At 41.7% G+C, this 20,463-nt stretch overlaps 1 protein-coding gene across 9 annotated transcripts; it reads right to left on the bottom strand.

Moving 5' to 3' along the window:
* Window positions 1–4,311: 4,311 nt before the first annotated feature.
* Window positions 4,312–8,343, bottom strand: LOC120059129 (coatomer subunit zeta-1-like). 9 transcript variants are annotated; one of them, XM_039007955.1, is made up of 9 exons: window positions 8,220–8,343; window positions 7,737–7,805; window positions 7,388–7,514; window positions 7,115–7,206; window positions 6,929–6,984; window positions 6,666–6,743; window positions 6,412–6,463; window positions 6,270–6,308; window positions 4,312–4,904 (listed from the first exon to the last, which is right to left on the bottom strand). In XM_039007955.1, the coding sequence occupies exons 1-9, from the start codon at window positions 8,226–8,228 to the stop codon at window positions 4,836–4,838; spliced, it is 591 nt and encodes a 196-aa protein (XP_038863883.1). In that variant the 5' UTR covers window positions 8,229–8,343; the 3' UTR covers window positions 4,312–4,835. The 9 variants fall into 9 exon arrangements, with proteins under 9 accessions (XP_038863883.1, XP_038863888.1, XP_038863881.1 ...); XM_039007960.1 differs by having other exon boundaries at window positions 4,312–4,883; window positions 7,433–7,514; window positions 8,220–8,340; XM_039007953.1 differs by having other exon boundaries at window positions 8,211–8,324.
* Between the last annotated feature and the right edge of the window lie 12,120 nt (window positions 8,344–20,463).

The raw sequence follows: 20,463 nt of genomic DNA, 5'->3' as shown, positions 1-20,463 counted from the left end.
TGTGCTTTAACCATTTGTACATTGTTACAACACTGTATATATATAATATGACATTTGTAATGTCTTTATTGTTTTGAAACTTCTGTATGTGTAATGTTTACTGTTAATTTGTATTGTTTGTTTCACTTTTGTGTATTGTCTACCTCACTTGCTTTGGCAATGTTAACACATGTTTCCCATGCCAATAAAGCCCCTTGAATTGAATTGAATTGAAATTGAGAGAGAGAGGCAGAGAGAGAGAGGGGGGAGAGAGAGAGAGGAGAGAGAGAGGCAGAGAGAGAGAGAGAGGCAGAGAAAGAGAGAGGCAGAGAGAGAGAGAGAAAGAGAGAGCGGGGGGAGAGAGAGGCAGAGAGAGAGAGGAGAGAGAGAGACAGAGAGAGGAGAGAGAGAGAGAGGCAGAGAGAGAGAGAGGAGAGAGAGAGAGGCAGAGAGAGACAGAGAGAGAGAGAGGGGAGAGAGAGAGAGAGAGGAGAGAGAGAGAGAGAGAGGGGAGAGAGAGAGGCAGAGAGAGAGAGAGGAGAGAGAGACAGAGAGAGAGAGAGAGAGAGAGAGGAGAGAGAGAGAGGCAGAGAGAGACAGAGACAGAGAGAGAGAGAGAGAGAGAGACAGAGAGAGAGAGAGAGAGAATGGGAAAAACGACCATATGAACTACTGCAAAAGGCATAGGGGAATAGTAGTGCAAAGAGGTGGAGTATTTTGTCAATTTACTACACCCTTGATAACGCATGTCATTAACCTTTAAACGTGTTGGAAAATGTATTTGACATAGTTTGAGAAGCAAATGAAATGTGATAGATGGATAAATATGTTCATGCAAAAGCACTGTTATTCAATAATGGGGGAAAAAGTGGTATCCTAACAAACATGTAACTTTCCCACTGGAATGATGAACAGTAGCTAACATACCAGCTAGGGTCCTGGTGACATACATCAACACAGAATTAAACATTCACATCAGGGATTGATCATCATCTTATGTAATTGATAGGAGCACAATCGTTTTTGTTGTTGTTGCAAAAACATAGATTGTATGTTGAGTTCTGGCTGAGGAGACCGGTACAGAGAGAATGTGGTGTGTTCTCTGGCACTGCTGTTGTTTTTGGCTGGCTTCTCTACGGAGCAGAGCAGATCTTCTATTCGATGGGAATACATAGAATAGAAAATGTTTTCCTGGTGCAATACAGATACATTGGGGTATAGTACTAAGGTCTGGTGTATGTAATGTATATGGGTCTTACACATTATAGTCTAAGACTTCAACACAGGCATAATTAATGTCCTATTTTTTTTAAATGTTTGATAGGGTAGAGCAGGGGTGTGAAACTCATATTACGCCAGGGGGCCGCATTCAGTTTTCAATGAGGTCCGGAGCGCCACATTAGAAATTGATTGTATTTCTTCGCCGTCAAAACTATTTTTTTAAACTCAAATCACCTGCGTATGTTTGACACCCCTGAATAGTGTATTGGACCATTGCTATTTTCCCCAGCCTTGTGTCTTTGACTAGGGCAGGCCATTGAGAAGTATATAGCTCAGTCACCAGCCACACACCATGTAAATAATGATCATTTACTGACTCACACACACACACTCACACACTCTCTTTTATCATACACAGCATTGATCAATTACAAGGCTCTAGCCCATTACATGCTCCTGACAGTTTTACAGCATGTTATGTACAGCGTGTCAAGCCATGGCGTTACAGACTATCATACTCATTCCTGTATAATTAATATAAATTACCTCTCTGTCTTTTTACGACGGTGTAACTGTAATTAGCAGATGAAAGGGGATCGTTGACTGCCCCAAGGTACCGCCTGCCCTGCCGAAGGAATAGCTAGATGGAAAATGAGTGAGGGGACGGCAGGACACACTCTCACAAGCACATGCACAAACACACACACACAAAATATGACTGAAACATATTGAATATCTAGATGAAAACTAAGTGATGGGATGACCCAGGAGGCACCAACGTGTGTGATCCATTTGAACCCTCTCCAGTCCCTCCCTGCCCTGCTGGGTGAGGATACAGTGAGGTGGATCTAATCTAATCACTTACTGCATTGCTGTTGTCTAGATCTGCTGTGCTGTCTAACCTTGTCCTCTTTAACCTTCACATTCTAGCCTGGGTAAACCAGACTGAACGCTATTGAAACAATGGAGCCTTTCACATCTCCCCTCCCCCGAAATCACACACGTGTTTGGGTCAGGACATATAGAATAGGGAATAGGCAGAATTTTTAAATCTGCTGACTGGTTTGATAATGGAATGAATAGATCCAACACCATATCCTAATAATTTCAAAATGCTTAAAACATAATAACGCACAAATACAATTGTGGCATCTCTACATCCATTTAAGAGAGTAAAGAGCGGTTGACTTGTCCACCTAGCAACACAAATTGTAGGCATTTACAGTGGACCTGACTGGAGGCCAGCCAAGACAATGGATCTGCCAGATGAGTAATGTTTCATTAACTTCACTTAACTTCTTCCTCTCGCTCTGTGTCCCTGGCAGACACCAATATAAGCATCCACTCTGCTGTTACTGCATCTTATAGACAGGCTGCAGGTCATACAGCTATTCTCAAGCAATCACACCTGTCAGACATGAGTGCATTTCTCGATTGGTCAAATTAACATTTGGGGGCTCAAGGGAGAATGACACAATTATTCCATGCAAAGAGAAGGGGATTAGAGTCTAGCTCCCTTTCCTTTGACTATCATCACGAATGTGTGTGATCAGGCGCCAGGACAGAAGCAGCTCGATAACTGAACACCCCCTTTCTCTTTTAACTTGTCTTCCCTTCATCCCTCTGCCAAATCATCATTAAAGAGATTAGAGGAAGGATAGAGGGATCAGAGAAGAGGCCCAAAGGAAGGGGGGCTTTAGGTGAGGAACCCCATTTACTCACTGTGTTTGATAGTAGCAGTAGTACTGCATGGTCCTAGAGACAAGCTGGGGTTGTCAACTTACAACTGGCTTTGTGAGTGACTACAGCCAAGACACCAAAGGAAAATCTATGAAGGAGTTATTACTTTTATTGGATTCCGAGGAGGCTGGTGAGAGGAGTTATAGGAAGACGGGCTCATTGTAATGGCTGGAATGGAATCAATGGAACGGTATCAACCACATCAAACATACGTTAACCACAGTTGACTCCGTTCCATCAATTTCATTGCAGCCAATACAATGAGTCCGTCCTCCTGTAGCTCCTCCCACCAGCCTCCACTGACGTGGTTATATCATGGACACTGAATGATATACTGATGCGTCATACAAACCAGACGTCTGAACAGACATGTACCGCCATCTGTTTGTGTTGCCTCAGGAAAACATGAGTAATGCTGAAAATAGAGCCAAGGTCTGGACAAGGAGGACCGCTCACTCCAAAACGGTCCACATTAGGCATGGTCATGGATGGTAGACCAGTTACACAATATGATGCGCATTTCAGTTTGTATCAGACACCTTAAAGACATCAGCTTGACATGGTGTGTAGCTACACCAGGGACAAATTTATCAGGCACCAAATTTAAAAAAAACAGACCTGAACAGGGAGGGACTAACATTCTCTCTGTCATTGAGAAGTTTTCAGTTGCGTGCCCTAATGAACATGACCCATTAGTAGTGAAATGCAGACATTAACAAGAACGAGAATATTTTTTTAATAGACATCACTGCCAGGTTCAGTATCTACATGATAGTCTGATCTCACATCCACTTCTCTGGAGCGCATCTTTAATTTGCATTAAGATGAGCTTGTGTGTGTTTGTGAGGCAGGGGGGAACGATCAAGAAGAAAAAAGGTTAGCTGAAGCACACAATTCATCTCTCTATTGCTCAGTTTGAAATGGATCACAAGTGCAGGATGATTATCAAGGGGAAAAACTTGACTAATTAGATGTGACCTATTTGTAAACACCTTCACAATTTTACAGCATCTAAACACAACACATAACTGAAAATGTCTCAATAAAGACACTTACATGTAAAGTGTTTACCTCTAATGTGTTTTGGTACATTGACCAGAAGATGGAGCACTTGCTTTAGCTGTGAGTCACTCCCTGTCTGGCTAGCAGAGTACTCTAAGTACCATGGTGTGACATGGGAACTCTGCAACTGAGGAAACAGTACATGGTTCAAGTGGACTGAAATTCTACATAATCTACAGTGTAAAAGAGCATATTTATATTTTATAGTGGCTACCTGAGCTTCCATTCAATGAACCCTGACATTAACATATGTCAAAGTGTGACAAGAACAAAAAGGGCAAACAAACCACAAAATATCATAGACGCATCTTCAGTGTCTATAAATGTTTTTATTCAAAAGATTTAAATGCTTGAATTTATCCAGTATTCTGAAGGAACAAAGTGACTAACAACAAGGTTGCGTGATCTGACCATATGTCTGTACCATAGAAATAGGAAGGAAGTATTTCTATGGTCTGTACTATAGTTAACACATGGAATGTTATCAGAGATGAGGGACATAAAGCTGTCAACTTAAACGGTAAGAAAATGCAAACCAGGCAGCAGGAATGTATTGACACACTACCATCCAATATCCCTCTTACAGCTAGCTTCATAGCCAGATACAAGAATACCCTTTTACACTAACGACACATGATCGAAATTATCAATTCAGACAGACAATACTCAAAGATATCCCTGGCCCTGGGAGTGTCTGATTGGGTGAGTGATCAGCCTCTCCTCAGTCCTGATTGGAGACATGGTGTGGAGTGAGTTGAGGGGAAGAGATGACATCACAGAGAGGAGGCATGTGTAATGGTGGTACAGTATTAGATGAGGGGAGTTGACAGGTCCTATCGTAGCAGAGACCATTTGATCTGTTCCTTGGCAGACTGTAGCACCTGTAGAAGAAAACTGGCCTTCTAAAATAGATCATACAAACACACACGTTTGTATAATGAGCCTCCAGTCTGTGTTTATGACATCCATTTGAACTTTTTTTGCATTTCAAAAATGAGACTTTCCCTTTCGAAACAAAGAATGTAAATTAATACCACCTTGATGGATGGACGGAGACCTGCCCAAAGCAGACGATTTTATCTCAATAACAAATCATTTCTGGGTAACAATTAAGCACCTTACTGTAATAGTTTGATTAAAATGGTCAAAAGGAAACAAATAGCTTTTTAGCAAAAATATGTTTTTAAAAATTCAAGCAAGAATTTTGATAGGACTGTCTTGGAATGGTCTGAGTGAGGGACCTAATTGGAGTGGCCTAATGGGAGGGATATGTAAGCAGAAAACTATAGGTGTTATTGTAAGATGTTTGAGAGTCTGTTATTGGTCTATTAATTTATACCGCCTGGTGATGTCACCAGGCAGGCCATAATTCCACCCATGCAAAACCCATTGATGAGAAGGTCCAGTGTAGATAGTTGCTGGTTGTAAAAACTCAGGAAATAAAACTGCTAAAAAAAAATGTTACACTTTTACAGTGTTAGTTTCATTAGCTGTTCTACAAATATGACAAAACACAGGAAACCCTAATTTTGACTGCACTGGGTCTTTAAGTAAATGAAGGGAGACCATATGATTTACACATTTACCTCAAACTTTGACAAAGACTAGATAGAGAAAGATGAGTAATGCATGTAAAGCAAAATATGCAGGAATGAATTCATGATTAATTTGTTGAAGGAAAAGAACCATAAGGAAGACAGCCAGCCATTAATCATTAGACAGGGAGGGAGAGAGGAGGAGGAGTGAGAGAAAGAGAGAAGGGATGGGAGGACAGCAGCCTCTTAAATGAGAACATAATCAAGACTGGAGAGGACCTCAGCTCATAGGCCACACACACACAGGAACCACTGCACCACCTGCCGATAATTAGCAATCGTGGGCTTTCCATGCATAAGGAAGAGTGGAAGCAGTAGGATTGGAGAGAGTGATGTTGAAGTATATGAGAGAGGGACGTCGGTAGCCTGGAAACCCAGACTTAATTCAGCTCCATTTCAGTTTAGTTTTCACTAAATTAGTTAAGTGAAACAAGTGAGGTAAAATATAGTTTGATTCAGTCTGGATTCCCAGGCTAGGACATTGGGCCCAGCTCTTAAGCTTTTAAGGCTGGGTCCTGGTCAAAAGTAGTGCACTACATAGGGACTAGGGTGCTATTTGGACACATCCTAAGTCTCAGGAGAGTAGAGAGTGAATAATGTAATGGTGCATGATCCACACTGAACAATGTAGTATGCTGAGATGAATGAGGTAACTAGGGCTGTTGTACTCACCTGGGTGACAGTCTGCTCTGAGTAGGGCACATCTTCCCCCTGTAGGAGAGATTACATAGTGGGGTTAGGCAACCACACTCAGAACATTAGAGATCACTGGGTTGAGTGAAGAGTGTTTTCTGAAGAGGAAAGGGACCCTTACCCTTAGTGCCACGCGGTGGACCACTTGCTGAGGATCACTTTCAAGAATCACTCTTTAGGAGACAGCAGAGAGAGAAGCTTGTTATCACTCTCACACTGTGCAAAGAGACGGCCACACTGGACCAGACCACAGCTGTCTTATGACTGTGGTTCACCAAGATCATACAACCATGCTTATTGGTTTGGATGGTTGAAAATAAGCAGTGGTAATTCATTTAGAGTCAATATCCAAAAATTATAAGACATGGAACTCACCCCCCATCCACAATTTCATCCACAGCGAGAAAGAGACCTTCCATATTCTCAAGTAGAGCTCTCCTCTCAACATTCTTTCTACAGAGAAAGACAGATAATTATTCAAGGTTTGCCTTTTGATGAAAGATATGATGTAACATTTAGCTCTCACCTTAACATTCGTCTCAGTGAGTCAAACAGACAGTTTAAAACAGCCATAGATCTCACCTCAACATTTGTCTCAGTGAGTCAAACAAACAGTTTAGAACAGCCATAGATCTCACCTCAACATCTGGCTCAATGAGTCAAACAGACAGTTTAGAACAGCCATTAGCATCAACTGTTGGAGGGGAACAAAACACAGAAACAACAAAAAGGTAATTTAGAGTATGGCAGAGTGCACTGCACTGAAATGAATCATACAATTTATTCATTATATGTTTCCAATCACGGCCTTCCAATATGTTTACCTCATTTTCATGTGAGCTTCCAACGACATAGAAGAAGAGATCAATGTTGCTCTTGTAGACAACTGTGAGGCCCTCTAGCAACGCAATCTCACCTGAGTATGCACAGAAACATGACAATGGCTGCGTTTATACATGGAGGCCAATTCTGATTATTTTTTTCACAAATTGGTCTTCTGACCAATTAGATCAGCTCTGAAAATGATCTGATGTGAAAAGATCTGATTGCTCAAAAGACCAATTAGTGGACAAAAAACCAGAACACTATTCACTGACCTGAGAATGTATGTGTACATGTGTGTATTGAAATGCATTTCATACTGTCAGTCCGGTGTGTCTTGCTGAAGATGTTCTTCTCAAAAGCTTTCTGTTCCTTTACTGAAGGGTAGGTGTCATCATAATACTGTAAATAAAGCATTAATAAAAAGAGGCGTGAAACCACAACTAATTGTTGTTTGTACATTTCATATGGTATGCTAATAATGCAGCTGTGTATTACATAATGACAGAATGAGTTACATAGCAGGGATCACCAACTTTGGCCCTGAGCTACTGAGTGTATGCAGGCTTTTGTTCCAGCCAAGTACTAACACACCTTTACGTAATACACTTATCAAAGTCTTACTTTAGCATAGAGTCGTTCTCCATCATTATCCAGAATGAGGACTGCCTTCACGGTGTATAATGACGGTTCCTGTTGTGAAGATACACAGACATGACTGCCTAGCAGATAAGTTACACATCATCAATACACAGTAGCTAGCTAGCTAACGTTAGCAAACTACCTAACTAAAGGAAAGTACACTTACTAGCGGAAACATGTGTCATTACTACGCTGATAGCCATTCCTAGTAACTACGCATTGTAACCAGAGATTTGCTGCTGTAACTAGCTAGCAAGTTAATTTTCTAAAACAGCGGACGGTGAGTTCGCCAGGTAACGTTACCGTCTATAGCTAACTGACTAACAGCTCCTTCCCAATTCTCAGCAGGCAGCAGACACACTAATCTCTCTTTTGCAAAGGTTGCTAGACTCCCAACAAAAATCGAATCAGGAAATATAACATAAAGAATGATTTTTTTTTTTAAATAAACGTTACCAGCATTACCGTATCCATCTTATTTGCTAAGTTGCTAGCTAGCAAACTTCCTAGTTAGCTGCCTAAAGGTTTATGTCGTCTTCCATTGGATGATAAACCGCATCAATCAAAACGCCCCGCTATGACACCGCCCATATCATTCCGAGGACAGAGTTCAAGCACAGACAGACAATAGTTTAGTTATAAAAATCGTTGGTAAAAGTCAACAAGCCCATACCAACAATTTATATACACACTAGATGACAAAATATGGGTGTTGTGTTGAAGCCACAGTGCCTCCATCTTGGCACTCCCCCACAGTTGCGTAAAAAGTATTTTGGAAGCATTTTTGAGATTACTAATGTTACTGTCCCCACTACAACAACAAAAATACTTAAAAGTGCACTATGCAGAAATCGCTCCGCCATTTCCTGGTTGCAACATGTTTAATAGTTTTCCGAATTTCAGTTTATGTGATAAAACAAGCAAGTATGGTGTAGAGAATGATTTTACCATCTAACCCGCTGTGAAATGTATTTTTCCATTAAAAAAAATATAGTATTTTCAGCTATTTGAAGCTCGTGTATAAAACCGAAAATAAAAGATGCAAAAACTAAACTGAAGGGGAAGCATAGAAATAGCCCACACAGAACAAATCTACTGCTTCTTAAGGCCAGTTTATACTTGCTTTGATGTCGGATGGCAATAGAATGTTCATGATGTCGCTACAAGAATTGACTACAGATGTAACAGTATAACTTTAAACCGTCCCCTCGCCCCGACACGGGCGCGAACCAGGGACCCTCTGCATACATCAACAACTGACACCCACGAAGCGTCGTTACCCATCGCTCCACAAAAGCCGCGGCCCTTGCAGAGCAAGGGGCACACTACATCTAGGTTTCAGAGCAAGTGACGTAACTGATTGAAACGCTACTAGCGCGTACCCGCTAACTAGCTAGCCATTTCACATCCGTTACACAGACATGTCAATAGATGGACTGTAAACCAACCTTTAGACTTGCTTTCAATGAGAATGACAGACCTACAACTCACATTTCTATGTGAATTTGGTTGGGTAGCCCACAATGTTAGATATTGCAGCTTTAAACACATGTAATTCTGTCCTTGAAACGTTTAATTGAAATCTGTAGATCTCCATTCATTCCTATGGAAGACTGCGCCTACTGGGGAGTGCCAATATGGCCGACCGGTGGCTTAAAAAGCCTCTCAATGGCCAATACATAGCATCAGCAATCAAGGGTTTATATACAGTGCATTCTGAAAGTATTCAGACCCCTTGACTTTTTTCACATTTTGTTACATTACAGCCTTATTCTAAAATTGATTACATCGTTTTTTTCCTCATCAATCTACACACAATACCCCATAATGACAAAGTAAAAACAGGTCTTTAGAAATTGTTGCAAATGTATTAAAAATTAAAAACAGAAATATCACATTTACATAAGTATTCAGATCCTTTACTTTGTTGAAGCACCTTTGGCAGTGATTACAGCCTCGAGTCTTCTTGGGTATGACGCTACAAGCTTGGCACACCTGTATTTGGGGAGTTTCTCCCATTCTTCTCTGCAGATCCTCTCAAGCTCTGTCAGGTTGTATGGGGAGCGTTGCTGCACAGCTATTTTCAGGTCTCTCCAGAGATGTTTGGGCTCTGGCTGGGCCTCTCAAGGACATTCAGAGACTTGTCCCGAAGCCAATCCTGCGTTGTCTTGGCTCAGTGCTTAGGGTTGTTGTCCTGTTGGAAGGTGAACCTTCACCCCAGTCTGAGGTCCTGAGCACTCTGAAGGAGGTTTTCATCAAGGATCTCTCTGTTTTTTGCTTCATTCATCTTTCCCTCGATCCGGACTAGTCTCCCATTCCCTGCCACTGAAAAACATCACCACAGCATGATCCTGCTACCACCATGCTCCATAGGGATGGTGCCAGGTTTCCTCCAGACGTGACTTTTGGCATTCAGGCCAAATAGTTGAATCTATGTTCCATCAGACCAGAGAATATTGTTTCTCATGGTCTGACAGTCCTTTAGGTGCCTTTTGGCACACTCCAAGCAGGCTGTCATGTGCCTTTTATTGAGGAATGGCTTCCGTCTGGCCACTCTACCATAGAGGCCTGATTGGTGGAGTACTGCAGAGATGGTTGTCTCTCTGGAAGGTTCTCCCATCTCCACAGAGGAACTCTGGAGCTCTGTCAGAGTGACCATCGGGTTCTTGGTCACCTCCCTGACCAAGACCCTTCTCCCCGATTGCTCAGTTTGGCCGGGCGGCATGCTCTAGGAAGAGTCTTGGTGGTTCCAAACTTCTTCCATTTAAGAATGATGGAGGCCACTGTGTTCTTGTGGACCTTCAATGCTGCAGATTTTTTTTACCCTTCCCCAGATCTGTGCCTCGACACAATCCTGTCTTGGGGCTCTACGAACAATTCCTTCGACCTCATGGCTCGGTTTTTACTATGACATGCACTGTCAACAAAGGGAAGCAAAGCCAAGAGCTGCCCAGTGACACGAACCTACCAGACAAGCTAAATTACCACTATGCTCGATTCGAGGCAAATAACACTGAAACATGCATGATAGCACCAGCTGTTCCAGATGACTGCATGATCACACTCCCCGTAGCCGATGTGAGTAAGACCTTTAAACAGGTCAACATTCACAAGGACGCAGGGCCAGACGGATTACCCGGACGTATACTTCAAGCATGCGTTGACCAACTGGCAAGTGTCTTCGCTGACATTTTCAACCTGTCCCTGACTGAGTCTGTAATACCAACATTTTTCAAGCAGACCACCATAGTCCCTGTGCCCAAGAACACTAAGGTAACCTGCCCAAATGACTACCGACCCGTAGCACTCACGCCTATAGCCATGAAGTGCATTGAAAGGCTTGTTATGGGTCACATCAACAACGTAATCCCAGAAAACCTAGACCCACTCCAATTTGCATACCGACCCAACAGATCCACAGATGATGCAATCTCTATTGCACTCAACACTGCCCTTTCCCACCTGGACAAAAGGAACACCTATGTGAGAATGCTGTTCATTGACTACAGCTCAGCGTTCAACACCATAGTGCCCTCAAAGCTCATCACTAAGCTAAGGACCCTGGGACTAAACACCTCCCTCTGCAACTGGAACCTGGACTTCCTGACAGGCCGCCCCCAGGTGGTAAGGGTAGGGAACAACACATCCGCCACGATGATCCTCAACACGGGGGCCCCTCAGGGGTGCGTACTCAGTCCCCTCCTGTACTCCCTGTTCACTCATGACTGCACAGCCAGGCACGACTCCAACACCATCATTAAGTTTGCAGATGAAACAGCAGTGGTAGGCCTGATCACCGACAACGATGAGACAGCCTATAGGGAGAAGGTCAGAGACCCAGTAGTGTGGTGCCAGGACAACAACCTCTCCCTCAACATGATCAAGACAAAGGAGATGATTGTGGACCACGGGAAAAGGAGGACCGAGCACGTCCCCATTTTCATCGACGGGGCTGTCGTGGAACAGGTTGAGAGCTTCAAGTTCCTTGGTGTCCACATCACCAACAAACTATCATGGTCCAAACACACTAAGACAGTGGTGAAGAGGGTACGACAAAGCCTATTCACCCTCAGGAGACTGAAAAGATTTGGCATGGGTCCTCGGATCCTCAAAAGGTTCTACATCTGCACCATCGAGAGCATCCTGACTGGTTGCATCACTGCCTGGTATGGCAACAGCTCAGCCTCCGACAGCAAGACACTATAGAGGGTAGTGCGTACGGCCCAGTACATCACTGGGGCCAAGCTTCCTGCCATCCAGAACCTCTATATCAGGCGGTGTCAGAGGAAGGCCCTAAAAATTGTCAAAGCCTCCAGCCACCCAAGTCATAGACTGTTCTCTCTTCTACCGCACGGCAAGCGGTACCAAGTCGAGGTCCAAAAGGCTTCTTATTAACAGCTTCTACCCCCAAGCCATAAGACTCCTGAACAGTTAATCAAAGGGCTACCCAGGCATCCTCTTTTACGCTGCTGCTACTCTCTGTTTATAATCTATGTATAGTCACTCTAACACTAACCACATGTACATATTATCTCAACTAACCGGTGCCCCCACACATTGACTCTCTACCGGTACCTGCTGTATATAGCCTCGCTTGTTATTTTACTGCTGCTGTTTAATTATTTGTTACTTTTATTTTCTATTTTCTATTTTTTTCTTAAATTCTTAAATCATTGTTGGTTAAGGGCTTGTAAGTAAGCATTTCCATGTAAGGTCTACACCTGTTGTATTCGGCGCATGTGACAGATTTGATTTGATTTGAACTGTGGGACCTTATATAAAAAGATGTGTTCCTTTCCAAATCATGTGTAATCAATTGATTTTACCACAGGTGGACTCCAATCAAGTTGTAGAAACATCTCAAGGATGATAATTGAAAACAGGATGCAACTGAGCTCAATTTCGAGGCTCATATCAAAGGGTTTGAATACTTATGTAAATAAAGTATCTCAGTGTTTTACTTTTAATACATTTGCAAAAAATGATAAAAACCTGTTTTTGTTTCATCATTATGGGGTATTATGTGTAAATTTATGAAAACTTTTTTTTAAATACATTTTAGAATAAAGCTGTAACGTAACAAAATGTGGAAAAAGTCAAGGGGTCTGAATACTTTCCGAATGCACTGTACATAATTGATCCAGACTATTGCTTGACTTGGGCAGGAGCTCACCGGAGCTGAGTACCAGCACCTCAAATTTGCTACTGCTAGAGCTCCTGTAACCTCTTATAGAATATTAGCTAAAAAGCATTGTGAAGCTCCTGCACCTAAATATAAACAGTACCGGCACCCAAAATGAGTACAGGCACCTATTTCAATCAAGTCAATCACTGGTCCAGGTCATTCTAATTAGGGGCAATACTTGAGAGAATATACTTTGAATGTAATGTTTCTGTTACTGTAAATTAAACAATTGGGTTACCTGCTCATATAATTAATTATGCAGGCTTTAATTGTGTTTAGGTATCAGGTTCAGGGGCCAACGTTAGTGGTTGGAGGAGCTGACTGTACCAAATGAAGACATAGTCAGGGAGGGACTGTGCAGTTAGGTAGTAACATTTCCAGCAAGCAGAGTGGTGGTGGTATACCACATAGCCACAATAGAGGTATTATAAACGTCTCAAGTCAGATTTCTTTGACCAAAGGACATGCTCTTTGAGGGAATGTTCTTCAACTACACCACTGCAAACATTAGATTTTGCATTGCAGCATTATGTAACTTTTATATATCCATTATATAAAGGCCTACGGTAATGGAGGTAGGCCAACTGTGTTCCTCTCTGGCCGTAGATCCTCTGGTTTCCCCTTTGATTCCAATGTCTGTCTGAGTATATTCGGACATGTCGTATGAAACGTTTTTTTAAAGATCCTCCCACATTAAACCAACCTAATTATCCTGGTTGTTTCTTCTGGGAAGTATCAATCTGGAAACCCATGGATGTTGATGCTGATGGGATTTTCCCTTTTTTATTCCCAATCCATTCAGCATGACATCAGTGTTTACGTGTCAACCTCTATTTTGGTTAAGACATCAATTATGTCTGTTATTGCAGGCAGTATTGTGATTGTAATATTGTTTTCAGGGGAAAGGCACATTGCCATTAAAGTTATTATTTAGGTCCTAGAATGTATGCTTCCAAACTTAAATGTAAATTCATATTATAGATTATATAGCCTGCATTTAATGATAACATATGATTACAAAAAAATACACTTGCAACAGTCCTGTGGTTAACCGACACATTTTACAATGTTGCAATGGTTTTTCACAATTTTACCACTAAAGATTTCGAAATGACCCTTGATGTCTGAGAGGAAACACAATATGCAGCCTTGAACTGTTCAGTTAAAAGGTTGATGCTTCTCAGAGGAATGTTGGCATGCCATATTGTTTGTAGTTTAGAAGTATAAGAACATTTTGGTTTTAACCGAATCCTCTGATCTTGTACTTGAATTGCCTGTGTTTTTACTGTATAGACTATTCTCGATATAACCATGACAACAGTGACTGTTGCTACTTTACATGCCTAATCCAAAAATGTATTAATAATTTACCCAAAGATCTGTATAACTAAACCAAGATAGACCACAGCCTGTCATTTCCAATGGGAACAAATTAGTCATAGTGTGTAGAACAAGCAAGGAAGGGGGCAGAGCCAAGCACCAGCTAGCAAGATCCTATTGGCGCATTTTAGCATGACCTGCATATTTCCGTTAGGGAACGCCTACTATGTGAAGTGCACGTGTTCAATAACTCAAGGAGTGCCTTTAGAAGGATTGCCTTTGCACTCCTTCTAAACAACGCAATTTAAAAAAAACTTTTGCAAAGGGTAAAGTCTACAAACCTTAGTCAACTCTGTTCATAACAAATTCAAAGTTTTGGGAACAGAAAACTGTATTGAGATCAAATGTTTCATCGATGAGAAAATTTGCAGAATGTCGGCCAAAATCCATCTCGTTCCATCTTCTCCCACTACCCGCCAGTGGGCTTCCTCTCACTACCATATTTTGTAGTGAGTGGAAACGCCAAGTGGATGCTTCACATTTAAACATCCAGTGAAATATCTTTCTCGTTGTTCTATCTGGGATTTACCTCTATACAAGATGGGCAAATGGGTTTTCCTTTCAATTCAATAGTATTGAATCTGAAAGACAGGTCACAGGTCGGGGAGAGGGCCTCCATAACCATAGCTCCTAGCTTTTCAAATAAAACACTGTTGTAGTGAGAGCTAGAGGAGAACATGTTTTCATGTAACTGATGGAAAATCGTAAGCCGTTGACAGTGTAAAGTCTAAAGGCAACACTTTTGCATTATGCCTCCTTCTAAAGTACTCAAGCCACTTCAAATGAACACCTTAATCAATATGATGATGAAATTAAACAACAGGATCTCCAAAAAGCATGTACTGGTATAACAAATATCCACTTTCTCTGGTAGTTCTATCACAGTCATCATTACAGTAAACCTGATGGCGGTCTGTTGCGGTTGAGTAAAATGTTTGCCATTGACCAATCATTACACCTGACAAACAACAAATGAGGAACATTAACCTGCAGTATCATTGCATTCGTTGGTAATGTCTCAATATGACCAATGATAAGATGTACAGATTAGGCTACTTGTGATATTTCACAATACAGCGTCACCTTTTCAAACCTCACAAGTTTGAAGAGCTATTATTTTATGACTTTGTACTTCAAACAATAATGACATTACATTATTAAGCAGGAAGTACAACAGGAATGTGTATGGTCATAGTGGGGTGCGAAGTAATTGGAAGTGTTTGTGTGTGTGTGTTTGTGTTTGTGTGTGTGTGTGTGTGTGTGTTTGTGTGTGCATGCGTGTGTGTCTGCATCCATTCATGGATGCAGAAACACAGTGAGCGAGAGGAGAAAAGGGAGGATGCTGGGGGGCGGAAGCTCTGCTCGGTGCTGATAAAAGCAGCGTTGGGTGCTTATGAAGGGAGCTGCTAACTCCTGTGGTTTTAAGCATGAGATGGGGAGAGGGGAGCAGCCCATGCTATCGCATTGTCCCTCCAACCTCCCTGCCTTGCACCGTCCGTTGCACAATGCTGGGCGATGTCTACTGTCCACTAACTTGCATTTGCCATGCAATGTGAACACACATTGATATTTACTTCGGAATTGGGCTGGAATTTATGTTGAATAGTATCATCATTGCTATTGGCCCATGTCCTGTCTCTGAACATGATGTATTGCTGATATACTTGTGGTGATGCATGACATTCCCCTCCATGGTATCAATAAAGTACTACTACTACTACTATTTCTACTTTCCATGTCATCTCTCTTTTCCTCTCTCTTCCAAGCAGCTACTGGCTCATTTTTCCCTTCTTCAGACCACAACCAGGAGAAACAAACATTCTCATGTTGTTCAGTGCTGAGGTATTTTTTCCGCTCGAATCATATACAGCATATTTTTAGATTGTTAAAGCATGACCTCCAATACCGCACCTCTTCCTCTCTAATGACACAATGGTGACAATAATTTAAAAAATACCTATTTAGAGGAAGAAGGGAAAAACACATTATTAATCATGGAGTAGAATGAGTGGAACATGCACCTCTTCTTATTATTGGTGTCCTTCAGTAGGGGTTTCTTTGCAGCAATTTGACCATGTAGGCCTGATTCACACAGTCTCCTCTGAACAGTTGATGTTGAGATGTGTCTGTTACTTGAACTCTGTGAAGCATTTATTTGGGCTGCAATCTGAGGTGCAGTTAACTCTAATGAACTTATCCTCTGCAGCAGAGGTAACTCTGGGTCTACCTTTCCCGTGGCAGTCCTCATGAGAGACAGTTTCATCATAGCTCTTGATGGTTTTTGCGACTGCACTTGAAGAAACTTTCAAAGTTCTTGAAATTTTCCACATTGACTGAAATTCATGTCTTGAAGTAATGATGGACTGTTGTTTCTCTTTGCTTATTTGAGCTGTTCTTGCCATAATATGGACTTTGGTCTTTTACCAAATAGGGCTATCTTCTGTATACCACCCCTACCTTGTCACAACACAACTGATTGGCTCAAACGCATTAAGAAGGAAAGAAATTCCACAAATTAACTTTTAAAAAGGCACACGTGTTAATTGAAATGCATTCCAGGTGACTACCTCATGAAGCTGGTTGAGAGAATGAGAAGAGTGTGCAAAGCTGTCATCAAGGCAAAGGGTGGCACCTTTGAAGAATCTCAAATATAACATATATTTTGATTTATTTAACACTTTTTTGGTTATGATTCCATGTGTTATTTCATGGTTTTGATGTCTTCACTATTATTCTACAATGTAGAAAATCGTCAAAATAAAGAAAAACCTTGAATGAGAAGGGTACTATTTAATGAAGCTGCCAGTTGAGGACTTTGGCGTCTGTTTCTCAAACTAGACACTTTAATGTACTTGTACTCTTGCTCAGTTGTGCACCGGGGCCTCCCACTTCTCTTTCTAATCGGGTTAGAGACAGTTTGCACTGTTCTGTGAAGGGATTAGTACACAGCGTTGTACGAGATCTTCAGTTTCTTGGCAATTTCATGGAATAGCCTTCATTTCTCAGAACAAAAATAGACTGACAAGTTTCAGAAGAAAGGTCTTTGTTTCTGACCATTTTGAGCCTGTAATCGAACCCACAAATGCTGATGCTCCAGATACTCAACTCGTCTAAAGAAGGCAAGTTTTATTGCTTCCTTAATCAGCACGACAGTTTTCAGCTGTACTAACATAATTGCAAAATGGTTTTCTAATGATCAATTAGCCTTTTAAATTATAAACTTGGATTAGCTACCACAACATGCCATTGGAACACAGGTGTGATAGTTGCTGATAATGGGCCTCTGTACGCCTATGTAGATATTCCATAAAAAATCTGCCATTTCCAGCTACAATAGTCATTTACAACATTACCAATGTCTACACTGTATTTCTGATCAATTTGATGTTATTTTAATGGACAAAAATGTGCTTTTCTTTCAAAAGCACGGACATTTCTAAGTGACCACAAACTTTTGAACGGTAGTGTAAATATGTACAGTATATATGTATGTGATGGGATGTATAGACATTATGGACAGTATATGGATAGAATATGTAGTATATCTGAAGAATAGTATATGTACAGCAATAGTTGAATAGGTTGGCCTTGACTAGAATACAGAATATAAATATGAAGTCAGTTAAACAGTATGTAAACACTATTAAAGTGACCAGTGTTCTATGACTATGTACATATGGCAGCAGCCTCTAAGGTGCATGGTCGTGTAACCGGGCGGTAGCCGACTAGTGACAGTGGCTAAGTTCAGAGCAGGCTACTGGGTGGAAGCTGTCTAGTGGTGACTATTTAACAGTCTGATGGCCTTGAGATATAATCTGTTTTTCAGTCTCTGTCCCAGCTTTGATGCACCTGTACTGACCTCGACTTCTGGATGATAGCGGGGTGAACAGGCCGTGTCTCGGGGGGACAAGGGGACAGGGACAAAGGAATAAATAAATAGTGAGTTTGGGGGATTATACTCAGAGATGTTATACAAATCATGGGAATGGACAGGACATCTTATCAAAATCAAGAGACACTTTAAAGCAGAACAAATTGAAAAGTACTTACCCAAGATGTCAAAGACCAATTGCTGCAAACAAACACCACCACAAAGAGAGGGCGTTGAGCTAGGAACTGCAATTAGGGTGAAAACCAGTGTGGTCTGGGTAATAACAGCCTAGTCTTTGGCATCCTTAGGAGGTGGGTGAGTAGGGGGCTGTGTGCTAGGAAGCTGAGAAGTTGGGAAGTCCCTTCTCTGTCTGATTCCTGGTAGACACCCACCTCTCTTGACTCTGTCAGCCACCTACTTGTTACATTTTGACACAAAAACATCATCATAATCTGTGGCTTGGAGCTAGGATCTGACTTTATAATATGACTTTTTAAAACTTCTGCCATGTTCTTTTATGTGTACTATTAGAAGTACACTGAGTGTATAAAACATTAGGAACACCTTCATAATTTTGAGTTGCCCTCAGAACAGCCTCACTTCGTTGGGGCATGGACTCTACAAGGCGTCGAAAGCATTCCACAAGGCCCATGTTGACTCCAATGCTTCCCACAGTTGTGTTAATGTTGCTGGATGTCCTTTGGGTGGTGGACCATTCTTGATACACATGGAAAACTGTTGAGTGTGAAAAACCCAGCAGGGTTGCAGTTCTTAACATATTCAAACCGGTGCGCCTGGCACCTACTACTATACCCTCGTTCAAAGGCACTTCAATCTTCTGTCTTGCCCATTCACCCTCTGAATGGCACACATACACAATCCATGTCTCAATTGTCTCAAGCCTTATTAAACATCCTTCTTTAACTTGTCTCCTCCCCTTCATCTACACACTAATTGAAGTCGATTTAAGAAGTGACATCAATAAGGAATCATAGCTTTTACCTGGATTCACCTGCAGTCTATGTCATGGAAAGAGCATGTGTTCCTAATATTTTGTACACTCAGTGTATGTTCCTTGTGATTTACAAATATGACTGGTTTCTTGTTTCTTTATTCAACGTTTAGGAAATATGAACCCCACCTTTATAAATCGATTTTGTAGAATTCCCCTTTCATGTTGTTTTTTGGGAAAACATTCATGTTGCATGTCCTTACTATGCATACAGATTTGGAACATGAGAATACCACACCAGCACTTGGATGACCGCTATATGTACATTACTGCACAGAAGTAAAACTACTCCACCAAGCTCATAAAATAATTGAGAAGGGTTCAATTGGTTTATTGCCAATTACCAATTCCTGGATATGTATAGATAAGTCTAGTAAAATGTCCACCGTGCTAGTGTTATTCATTAGACAGGTTAGGCTTGTCTTTATGCATACAGAATGTGTTAGATTGGGGCAGTGGTGGGGAGAGTTTTGTAAGTCACGCTCCTCTCCATTCTCCCCCTGCTCCTCTCTCTCCCTCAGTGGTTGCTCTGCCAGATATAAGAACAATGTAGCCTTTCTTACCTGGTGGAGGTGTACATTCCATCCCTACTAAACTAAGTCTCAATCCAGCCTGTCTGCAACTCACCCCCGTCCCCCACTTGCACAGGGCCCTCGCTAACAGCAATCAATACCAGGGTGGTTTAACTCCAGGTGCTCCAGATCACACTCCACAAACCTCTCCTTTCAGAGGACTTCTGAGGGAAGCTTTCTTATAGGCCTTTCGTACGAAGCGGACTTGCTGACTCGCGATCAGCTAGATTTGTATAAGGATTTGTGCATCATGTTGTGTCATGTCTATGAGTAATAATGGTTAATTAGTCAAAGAATGTAGACAACATGTAGATTAAACAACTATTCATCCTAGCTAAGACTAATTTGCCTTTGTTTTAAAAGGTAACAAGGGGTTGTTTAGGAGTATGTCGTGTCCCTTGTCTGTGGTTTTCTCTTGTGGGGAAAAAGGGATTTTTTGTTGTTGTCAGAGTGCAAGTGTTTTATTAATGATAGAAGCATGCTAAAAACTGTGGTGTGGTTGCTTTACAGGAAAGTTGCTTACATCGAAGGCAGAGACACCCCTTTTCTGCTGGGGACTGTCTATGTAGCAGAGCAGAGAGCTAGAGATTGGCAGAGAGAAACACAGAAAGAGAGAGAGAGAGAGAGAGAGAGAGAGAGAGAGAGAGAGAGAGAGAGAGAGAGAGAGAGAGAGAGAGAGAGAGAGAGAG

Source organism: Salvelinus namaycush, chromosome 14 (assembly GCF_016432855.1).
Source record: "Salvelinus namaycush isolate Seneca chromosome 14, SaNama_1.0, whole genome shotgun sequence".
NCBI classification, from domain to species: Eukaryota; Metazoa; Chordata; class Actinopteri; order Salmoniformes; family Salmonidae; genus Salvelinus; species Salvelinus namaycush.
This window is presented reverse-complemented; position numbering and strand designations above follow the sequence as displayed.